At 32.0% G+C, this 12152-nt stretch overlaps 1 protein-coding gene across 5 annotated transcripts in view; it reads left to right on the top strand.

Moving 5' to 3' along the window:
• Positions 1–312: 312 nt before the first annotated feature.
• The window catches only part of LOC138314936 (POU domain, class 6, transcription factor 1-like), a 45323-nt gene continuing 33483 nt past the window's right edge, over positions 313–12152 (top strand). For 4 of the 5 annotated variants that reach the window (XR_011207440.1, XM_069255583.1, XM_069255582.1 and 1 more), the window contains exons 1-2: positions 313–529; positions 10771–10963. Coding sequence is in view for 4 of the 5 variants with exons in the window: in XM_069255583.1 (XP_069111684.1) it covers positions 10865–10963 (99 nt within the window). In the remaining variant the exon portion in view is untranslated. Of the gene's footprint in view, positions 530–10322; positions 10480–10770; positions 10964–12152 lie in introns of those variants that run through there. The other variant, XM_069255581.1, reaches the window with a different exon arrangement.

Below are 12152 nucleotides of genomic sequence, written 5' to 3'. Positions count from 1 at the left end.
TCGCGGATGTTATTTATGTTGTGTACTGGGCGTATTAAATTGAGGTCCAAAAGGGGGTATCTACTTCAGTAATTTGCAGGTGCTCTCTGTCATAAATATTATTTATCATCTGTTCCGCCCCTATATATCTAATAAAGTCCCTACTTCTGTTATCTGAAAATTGCTCTTTGGTATTTATCATATGGAAATGAAGAATATGAAAAGAATGTTTTTGTTCTGTATATCCCCAGACTTGTAATCTGACACTGTAAACTCCTAGCCTTTTTGGGAGTAGAATTTATTTGCCGAACTATTTTACTCCCGTAGGTCAAGGTAGACTACTGGGAGGTTTAGCCAAGCAGCTAATATTTATTTATGAAGACCGTGAGCATTCATTAACATAATTTATTATAAAATCCCATGTGCTTGAATACATTGATAATATAATATTCTACGATCTGCTAATTTTGAAGACACATTGTATAAAATGATGTGAAATGACGATCTGGACAGCAGCAGCATAGGAAAATCCACATCACGCAAATTTCAGGTAGGTAAGGATGTAGGTCATGCATGCTTATTTATTAATTTATTTTCTAATTAGTGATTTATACGACAAAATATTAACATAATTTATCAAATAAATGCGCAAGAATTATACCGTAAAAGACTGTCATTATTAACATTTTCTGTGGCACTAGACCTAGGCGAGTGCTCACAAAGTCTTTGTCCCTCTCATGAAATCGATACAGAGCTTCCATTATTCAAGCGTGAGGCTGCTGAAGCGGCAAAGAAGATGGATGCCGCGCGAGGATCCAGCATCCCTGCTACAGCGCGCGAACCGGTTTCTAGACAAACTTCATATAAACGATAGGAGATGCACATGTATACAGATATAAACGATTAGGGTCAGAGAATATATTTATGATAGGGGCTGGAATATGAAATGATGTCCTATTATCATAATTTATAATTGCATAATGTGTATATTATTGAAATTGCTATAATTTATTAAAATAATGATACATATGTAATTGAGTTGTTATTATTATAACTTGTCTATAATGAATATATAAATGATCATGAACTGAAATGTTTTTTACTTAATTTCTTTAAAAATCAGAAAATTTTATTTATTAAAATATGATTATGAATTAAATCATAAGGAAAATAATGATCATGAACTGAAATGCTTTTTTTTTTTTTTTTTTTTATCATTAAATCAGTGAAACTTGGCAATGGAACTTATAAATTAGTTTCTTAATATTTTCTAAATACTAATTTTAACATATATGTAAGTATATAATTTTATTCATAACTAATTTCGATTTATTTTAGAATATAAATGTAAATAGGTATGAAAATTAAAGGCATAGTTAACTTGTTTTATTACTACTTTATTTCATTATTTAAAAATATGATACAACAAGTGTATATATATATATACAGTATATGAAGAATGTGGGGAAAGCGCTCGCTAATCAGTCGTTATTGTTTTTATTTCTTATAGATTTCGTCCGTAAGGATTTTTCTTTAAATTTATCATATATTTACGTATATATATATATGTTACTGTTAGTTTTATCAAGTAATATCATTTAAGTTTGTGTTTAATGCCATGTTATAATGAGTAATTAGATTGGGATTTTTTTTGTTATAATCAGAATTAACAGCTAATTTTTTATAAAGTTCTCATCATTGTTCTTTAGTCACAATATAAATTTACTATAAATATAACTATTCCTATTCAGTATTCTTTTTAAATGCTGAAAACTGTATATATATAGTTAAAAGGGTGTAACATTCTCAGAAAAATGACAATCCTCTTGACCTGAAATACTATTATCATGCTATTGAATGTTAAAATTGTTAAGAACACTTAATTCATAATCATTGGATGTGTGCAGGTTCAATTAAATAGTACTTTGATATGGAAACTAATTCCACAACTTCACTAGTTGCTAGCAAAGATTCCATGAGAAACAGTTTGACGTTCTCTTTAATTGTAACAATGTAGCATAAGTGACAGCTTTCTGTTTAAACTAAGGGGAGCTAATAAATCATATAGGGATTCAGCAAAGAAGAAAAAAAATATCAAAACCTTCTTTACATTTCTAGGGTACTATAGAGTTTATGCATGAATATGTTATATGCATTTGAATATGCATTTGTTGTTAGATAATTTATAATTCGTTGTATCATTCATCAAAAAATTACTAATGGCTTGTTTGAACAATAACAAAATTTTCATTTCATAATTGATAAAGGAAATTGAGGCAATATAATAGCATTACCTGTCTGATAAAATTAGCAGGCTCTCTTGAGAGGAATATTTAAAATATGCAAACTTCTGATTGGCTGGTAAATAATAGATAAGTTGTTTAAGCATTAAAACCCTACATACCGAACATTCCATCGTGACGTTCCTTCATACTTAGAAAACATAAGATATTAATAGTCACGATTTTTGCCACTAGAAATATTAGCTTAAATGATTTTAAAGCACCGGTTGATTTATTTCCAATCTACATAAATTTAGGTAGTGATAAAGAGCTAACGAGAACAAGAGATAACTACGCTTTACTGATAATAACTTTCTGGAGATAGACTACAGGGTTACCCGGGTATATATATGATCTACTGGGGGTGGATGTATTAGATTTTTAAGTTCTGATTTATTTTTAACTTCTGATTAATAATAAATGGTCCAAGTTTTTGAAAATAAGACATGGTTTTGGCCCAATTAGTGCTTTATAACTAATAAGTGCTCTGGCTTTTTCCACCTCTTATTACTCATTCAACCTGAATTCAAAGGCTGGAAGAGTTCATTATGAATTTTCAGGGGTCAATAGGTTAAATCTGGCATGTCCTTTAGGTAGCTAAAGACTCTTATGGTTGGTGGGATGTTAAACAATTACATGTAAACTGAACTACAACAGTTACCACTGACATCCAGTCAAATTGGTGCAGTACTTTCTTTGAAAAACTTGCGGTAATGTTTACATTGTATTTTGAAAGTGTATACAATGTACTCACAAATATCTGTAAGGATTATTGATCATGTGCAACCCATACTATTTTTATAATGTGATAAAAATAGAAAAAAATTGTGACAAATACTGTGTTGTTTGGTCAATAATTTTTGTTATAAGAATTCATGTTTTGATTTAATGTAATAGTATACTTGTTGAATAAAAAAATTAGAATTTGATTTTTCAATTAAAGATTTAGAGGATTTTAGATCAAGAAATGTAAAAAAAAGAGACTTTTTAAAGCAGAGATCTTTATTATTACAATTAACTTTCAACATTTTGTAAATATCTATTTGCAATTATTTAATGGCATTCTTTATCTAATCTTCAAATTTGTAGAAAAGAAATAGAATAATCTTTATAGAAATCACAAAAGAAAGTTTAGATGGACGATTAGAGGATTTATATATTCCAGGGTATTGCCAAAATGACTGGTAATCATTGTAGCGATATGAAAAGTTGAAATTTTTATTACCATGCAGTATTAGAAATACTTAACAAAGATAATGATAAATTGGAAATGATGAACTATTTACCAGTGCCACTACCAATGAAAGACTTGTAATCAAATGGAATTTGTGATAGTTTGCTTCAATTATTAGTCTTTCTCTGATCTTTAAGTTTTCAAGTGAGATGAATAAATCATGTACATACATTGTATAATTACATGTACATTTGTTTATTTAGACTTTTCAGGATTCTAGAGTTTGCAGCTGTACTCTTTGGTAAAAGTTAAAGTTTTCAATGTAGTTGTACAGAATTCAGTGTTTTGGCAATATTTTCACACATGCTTCATCTTGGTTGGCAATATAAGCACAGCAAAGTGAAACCTTCATGAGTGTTTCTGACATGTGTCTATGATATCTCCCTGGACATTATGGTACTCCGACCTCTGTGTTTCCATTCTACTATAAAAGCCTCCTAGCTAGGACACAGTAGGCTCCATATAAATTATGTTGGTGATGTTAATCAATAAGCTTGGGATATTCTATCAAGGTCTGGCCAGTATTATAGTCTGTGGTACCTCATAAACCCTGCAACAAATGGAAGTGCTTGGACACAAAATCAATAGGCAATCCATTTCTGAGGCCTGTCTCTACAGAGTGATGAGGCTCGGCCTGCATCTGTGGGTGTTCAGCTCACAGAAAATAGTCTTCTTGTGCTGGAATCTCTGATGAATCTCAGAGAGGCCCACATAGGGGAGAATCTTCATAAATTAATTTCAAAGTACTCATGTTAATATGACAATGTATGTATTTACTGATAATGTATGTCTTTATCTTATGTTAATTAATAACTGGACAGGTAAAAAATTCAGTTTTGAAAAGTCCCTAAGAACATTTCCGCAAGAAATGAAAAAAAAAATCTGAAAATGAAGAGGCCACTTATGGGGTGTATTATAGTTAGAAAAATAATTGCCTCTGTTGGAATTTGAAGATTAGGTTGGGGGTTCAGTAAATTGTTTGTACTTAAGTACAAATTGTATATTCATAAATACAGCTCTCTATTCTGACTTTATGTGCATGTTATAAATTTGCAAAAAATTTGAAAATAAAAAAGGTTGAATGAAAAAGCATCAGTTTTTGGATAAAATCTGTATACTAACTATATGGCTAATAGTAATTAAGTTGTAAAGTGCAAATCTATACACAATTGCAGCATAAGCAAACATACAGATATATAATATAGAGCTATATAGAGCCTATAAGAGATATTGATGAGTTTCTGATGCCTATAGACTGTCAAGGGTATTCATTCCATTTGTTTGTCATCTTCTCAAAATAATACTATCCGTCCCTGATTGTTCCTATTGACAATCAACATTTTCCCTTCAACAGAATCGTGCCTCATTATAAACAGATATTGATTTATGCTAAATGAGTTTGGGACCTGATATTGATGGAAACTGTATAGCTTGTTGAATAAGGGCCTGCCAAGTGCATAGTAATATAATGTAACCGTGGGAGTGAGAGGGAGTCAGCTTTTTAAACATGATTTATAAATGTTATTGATTAACATCTGTGCCCTGTGGAATAATTATAAGTTAAATACATCTGTTGAGTCATAGATTCCGCTGTAGAATATAGGAATTATTGCTTTTTCTCCTGTAGTTCTGTATTTGTTGTGACTTAATTCATTTGATTTGTCTCTTAAAGCCTTTACAATTTTAAGTTATCTTAATCAAATAATAGGTAAATGTGATTTGTAAAATTGTAAAAAAAAAGTCTCTATTTTTCTAACTTATCAAAATTTAAAATTTGATGATTTTACCAGAAAGTCAATTATGGTAAATACTAAAAAAGAAGCTCTATTGAAAAAAACCAGAAACTCTAAGAAAGTTTGTCGTTCCAGCTTATTTTCTTCAGTGGTTTATTTCAGGAACATTTTATATTTAAAAAAAAAAAATTGTTTACATACAGCATAAATTATTCTTATACAAAAACTGTAACAACAAAACTTTGAAATATTGTTCATACCTCTAAAGCTAGTTGTCAGGGAAATCAAATGAAATATCTAAAAGTATTTTTACATATATCATTACGTATATGAAATGAAATACATGCGCAGCACTAATACATGCATTTTTAAATATTGATTTGAAATAAAATACACTAATGTAAACAGTATGTTTGAAATATTGATGAGAAATGATGTAAAAATCTTTTGAAAATTGGTTGATGTCAAATGAAATACAAATATTTCAGATGCCTGGAAAAGTACTGAAATTTGTGTTATGTATGATTGAGCAAATGTTGTGCTCAAAAAGTAATTTGTATGAAGTAAAAGCCAGTCAGGCAAGTTAGGGCTTAATGGGTGATTTCTTATACAAAATGACAGCTCAATTTATGTATCCTGTACAGCATTAACTTCAGAATGAACATTATTGATATTAACTTTGGGAATTTCCAGTTGGTTTGTTTCTGCCTTCACAAAATATCTGATAATTGATTTATACTCTTAACTGAAGGGATGAATGGGAAAAATCTATGGAAATTAATTCTTTAAAGTACAATCAGCCAAGGTGCCATCATTAGGCCTTCAAGATATGTTGTAGACGATAACAAAAATCAATGCCTCTTTGTGATAAAGGACAGGCTCTGATTATTTTTCTTGGAATGATAAATCAATTATAGGAAATTCTATGATTATCATATCTTTCATAAATGTATATTGATCTTTGATACATGTATGAATATATTTTTTTCAAATTAATGAATTTTTTCATTTTAATTGATCTCAATTTTTCGGACTTAAAAAAAAAAAGTTTTGTAATAAAGGAAACCATAATTGCCAGTTTTATAACTTGATTACATGAAAACTCTCATCTTCTGGGCACAGCTGTTTATTATCAAGTGTATTATACTATATTATCATGGATCTAAATGCATTCTGATGTTAAATTAATGATTGCAATCTCTAACGGTGCCAGGCAGATACACACAGTAGTGTCTTTGTGCATAGGAACTGTAACCAGGAGTAGGCTCTCCTTATTGACAATATCATTAATGTGGGTTGACCTCAGGTGCTCTCTGCTTCCTTCTATAGTCTGTTTCAGAATTCTGCATCATAGGTATGAAAGAAAGAAATTTCATATTTGTAGAACTCATTTAAGGGGAACATGTGGATTATTATACATTAAAGTGCTATTTTTGTTAGATATTAAGGACAATTTATAATCATATATTTAAAGAGATGAACCTGCTACACCCATTGCATCATTGTAAGATGTGACTACATTTGCCTTCTTTGAAAACTAATTTCTATACAGAACTTTGATCTCTTAATGTTACCCAACTTAAGGGGTTAAAACCTCAGGAATAAATTCTCAAGTTTGCAGTTAAAGTATGCAGTTTAAAATCAGAATTTAGCTGAATTTAAAGTTTTGATATGAAAAATATTAACATAAAACTGTTTATGAAATAAAGGTTTTGACCATGTATTTGTCCAAAAAGAAGCAAAAGCCAAAAAGGTTTGGAGTAGCCCATAGAAACGTGAACTTTGAATCATTCTGCAGCATGTTACTGTTCAATACACTGACAATATTATCAAATTGTATAAGATTACATATTACATGTAACAGACAAGGATGACAGTATCTAATATCAGTATATATATTGTAATTTTCCATTGCCAGAATTGGATCATTGTGAGTGCATGCGTGCCTTAAAATTCTGACAGAAAATGAGGAATTATTCATGAGAGGATGGAGGTCTCGTACCGCGAGATGATTGTCTTATTGATCAGTGGGATAAGGAATGAACATGTACTTATTATTCTCGAGGGTATTGTTTGACAATTACATCATTCCTTGCTTAAATATACGGACCAACATCTGAAGCCCACCACCTATTCTTATAGACATTTTCTGACTGATTATCCTTTGTAGAAGTGTGATGTATAGTATGTAGCTTACTGTAGAATTGTGATTTAATTCAGTCTTTTAATAGAATGATGTAAGAGAACATTAATTGTCCACATTATAACATTTGGAATCATCACTATTTAAATATTATCAACTTTAGAATCCGATGGTCCTGTGATTTCCTATGCTAAAACAGTTTGCGACTTTAAGCACTTGTCCGATGCCCATGACTAGTAATTTTACAGCCGTACTAGTGACAGTTGTAATGAACTAGTCCGATTGGACTTGTGGCTCCCCATTCGATAACAGGTAATATCGTTAAATGCTACATTTACAAGAGCGTTGGTCAATTGCATTTTTTAACACATTTTGAGTGCATTCTTTATGCATTTATTGCAGTCCGGATGCATCATTTTGTGAGAATTTGTGTTCATAAAAGCATTCAGACTGCAATTTGGGTAAAAAATTGTAAACTAACCATGACTGAATTTGTGCTGAAGCAAAACGGCTGTATATTTAATTTGGACTAGTGATTAAATAGTCAGACTAGTAAAATTTTGGGGTTTACTAGTCCAAATGACTAGCAGCGAAAAAAGTTAGTGTCACAGACTGCTAAAAGTCCAAGAATTACTTTGCATTAATATTTGTATAGTATGTTGTCTCAATGATTGTGATTTATAAGAGTCATACTTGCTGATCAGAGGACTGGATATATGAAGCCAAATTAATACAGAATGTCTGATATTCCTCTGGGTTTCTTTGCACTTTGCTGCAGAATCTTTGTATGATACAACCTTTCCTGCCTTTTTTTATCCATACAAGCAAAATCAAGTTTCACTAGTCAGACAGCTCATTTATAAGTTATGTTGTTCTGATTGCCAAGTTGCAGTTCTGCCAGGATTGACATGGGATATAGCATTCATTTAGTGATGATTATTACTATAGCTGGACTCTGTAAGAATGAAGAAGTAGTTAGTACCCATTTATATTCTGTTTGTAAATTGTAATTTTAAATGGCTATGAATACATACATGTGTTTTATCTCAGTTTAATTACAAGTCAGAAACTGCATTGGCAATAACTGAAGTGAGAACCATACTGTATATCAAATGTGTCAGTGAAATTTCTGAGAAATCTAAGTAATGATAATTATATAAGACACCAAAATAAAGTAATTTGGTCACAGCATGATATTAGGACTTTAGTAATTAAGGCTTCACATCAGTAATAATGTAGAAAGAGTTACAACCAACTCATACCAGAAGTGGCTACCTTTTTGTCCTGTCATAACACAAGACTGAATTGGTAGGTTGGTGGGAGTAAGTTTATGGTGCAAATTTGATTTGTTTATCATAATGTAGTGGTTACTATGGCAACAGCATGAATGTATTTGTGTTTTGATTAAAAAAATCTGATACAGGGCTAACGATTCCAGGCTACAGATCTGATGTATATTGACAGGTGAATATAATCCAACATAGCATTTAGTAGTTAATGAATATTTAGATATATTTTTACGATTTGTACAGGTGTGTATCCCATAGTAGAAATAAGTATACATAAATATATTATACTAGTAAATTATATATAAGCAACTCTGCTTGTCTGAAAGTTCAGATAGTCAATCCTGTTCAAACTCACTGGCCAATGGATAACGCTTTTTATAAAAAGTGTTTTGACAGATCATATTCTCTTGAAAATGACTGTTTGGAACTCTAAGAAAGTGATCTTATTAAGAAGGTGATTGTTTCGAACTCTAAGAAAGTGGTCTTATCAAGAAGGTGATTGTTTCGAACCCTAAGAAAGTGGTCTTATTAAGAAGGTGATCGTTATATGGAGGTGGTGGCTTAGGCGGTTTTATGTATTACAAAATCTTTACCTTGATTTGTGCAAGTTTTAGTATGTTTAGTTTGTACTACAGATTTGACTGTTGCCTCAGCCCTGATCAGGATGTTAGAACATATTCTGACTTGCATTTGTTATGAAAACAAAATAAAAAAATACTCATGTTATGAGAATATGTCAAATGCCTGTGCTGTTCTTAATTTATCTGGATCTATTCAAGGATCAATTGAAGCATACTGAAAATCAGTCTACAAAAATTTAAGTTGATTAATAATTTTGAGTTCTAAGCATAATCTAGATAATGTTAATAGATGTATAAGTATATACAAAATTTATCTGATTTGCTTTAAAAATTCATCATTACTGCTGGGCAGATTTCCATTGTTAAATTGGTCAGCTACAGCTTATAGTGGTCAAATATTGTATTTCATGAATGAAATAGTTCAAATCCATACACATTGATTATCTAATCTGCAATGCAAAGTAGTTGATTGGATTCCCCCACTGTCCTATACCGTTGTACCTATATACGACCTGTACTTTCCAACAGCTGACAAATATGGCTGCTGTGCTACCCCATTGTCAAATAGGAATTTAACTCTGAGCTTGACGACAATCTGTCATTGACTCTGAAGAGCTTAAAATGTGTCCCACATTGTATCATTGACTGGAGTCCATTTCCTGTGTTGAACAGCGTCATCAACATCATCGTAAATAAATGATCAGATCCACATTCACATATCCAATTGATTGTCCCACCTGTTGATGTGTACAGGCTGAGGTAGAAATTATGATGATCAGCTGCCGAGATTGAAATGCAAATTTCCACGGAATAAAAAGAAGTATCCTGCATTATTTATTTCACCATTTGTTATGAAGATGACAATTTTTGTATAAATTAACCAAGAGAAAATATTATTGTTTTTTTCTTATTTTAATGTTTAATGAAACAGACTTTATGTCAATAGAATAGCATTTTTGTAAGGATTTCAGATTGCGACAAATGTTAGTTTCTCGGTTTGAATACTAAGGGAGCCTGCACTGTTTTTGTGTTTTTCTGGAACTGACTATAATTCTATGGTAATGTTATTGGAATGACAGTGGAGGCAGGCTTGCTTTGCAACATCCAAGCCTACTGCAGGATTGATGCTGGCCCTGCTTAACTTGGGGCGAACACACACGCACACACATAAGCACACACTTATTCAGCGGGTCTTTTCACTTGAGGCACAGCACATTGGATATTTATGATTCCACCAGGTACCAAGTCTGAAAATATTATAATAATCAGCATACAGTGTGCACACACAATCAAGCATACATTGGCAGGCATACAATTAATAATTAGTCATAACTTATATCTTTGGTCATTTATTATAAGTGGAAATAAAAAAAATATATAGAATCTTCATGTGGAAAGTTACCAACGCAGAAAAATGGAAACTTGTGTTCTATTCTGCTTGTTACCGTTGTGGTGTTCATGTTTGTCCTATATGTCTCCGAAAGCGGTGTTTTTGGTGGGGCTGATTTTCTGTGCTTTTTCCTTCGCAGCCTACAAGCGACAGGTTCATGCCGCCTCAAGTCCGGAAAAAATCTGCGCTGTTCGCCCACCGATACACGAGAGTAGTGCCCTGTCCTACCAAATATGGATGGTGATTCAAACGATGGAACTAATACGGAATCTTTAAATGGAGAAACAAAACCTGATGCAGCAAAGCTGGCTCAGACTGCCATCATTAAACAGGTAGGTTTAAACTCCGTTTTTGGTGTTTTCCTTGTGATGTAACTTGTTTAATCCTGCATCAGCTTACTGCCATGTTTGTGTTGAGCTTAGACGCCCCAGTGGGTAGGTTTCCACATCCGAGTGGCTGTTCCGCCTGCTCCAACTGTCACCTGGTGAAAACCAGCTGTTGTTCATCAGTTATTCAGGTGCAAGAATGATAATAATGAGTATACTCATTAACAAATCTATGTTAATAATATGAGAAGTTGATTATCTTGGCGAGGCCTAAATCTCCCCTCACCCATTCACGATTCCAGAAACCATGTTTATAAATTTTCTCCGCAGCAGGAATTGTAATCAGCTCAGATGCTGTTTGGCCAAAACTAGAAATGTTAAGCTACGAACTCATAACTTTTCATAAAATAACATTAGTCAGAATGTAATAAAAAAAAAACCCTTAGCATTTCGTCGTGGAAGCCCGAGCTAGCTGCAGTGTTTGTTGATGTACATAATATCATGAGGCAGAGCTGAAATAGATAAGCATATATGTGCATAAGTTGAGCTTGCTTGTACAAACGCACTCTGTCCTTTCCTGGTTGGGTGGACTCCATCATTAAACATATATCTATATAATTTACCTAGGATATATATTTTGTTAATGAAGGTCGTATAATGTTTAACGCTGTGACGGCTGATATCGTCGTGAGAGCTCGAGTGATATTAATATAGGTGGATGGCCTACCTCTTATACAACTGGTCTGGTTAAGATATATTAATTAAATAGCAACAAGGGATTCATTATTGTTCAGGTAAGCCATATATTGCATGGGGTCGGGTAATCATGTATGACAGACTCTTTAATATTTATGGTATTAGGAGAGAGTTAGCATTGTCAGGTGCTTGTGAGATAATTATTACCAAATTAGACAGGTGGTATCAGGTAGGACTCGGAATAAGATATTAGGTGTTAAGGAGTTACTTGGGTATTTAATTCTGACAATTCCTCATTGGTTGTGTCTCATAATTATATGGGTGTATATTTTAGTTGATGTAAATGTGTTATTTGTTTTTATGATTATAGTAATGATTTCATTGTTTGAAGGTAAAAAGTAGAATTTAAAACTAATAAGGAACAAAATATTAAAACTAGAAATTAAGATTTCTTTGATTATATGTTACCTTAGAAACCTTTAAGTTATTCTGAAAATTC

The sequence above is a fragment of the Argopecten irradians genome, chromosome 2 (assembly GCF_041381155.1).
Source record: "Argopecten irradians isolate NY chromosome 2, Ai_NY, whole genome shotgun sequence".
Classification (NCBI taxonomy): Eukaryota; Metazoa; Mollusca; class Bivalvia; order Pectinida; family Pectinidae; genus Argopecten; species Argopecten irradians.
This window is presented reverse-complemented; position numbering and strand designations above follow the sequence as displayed.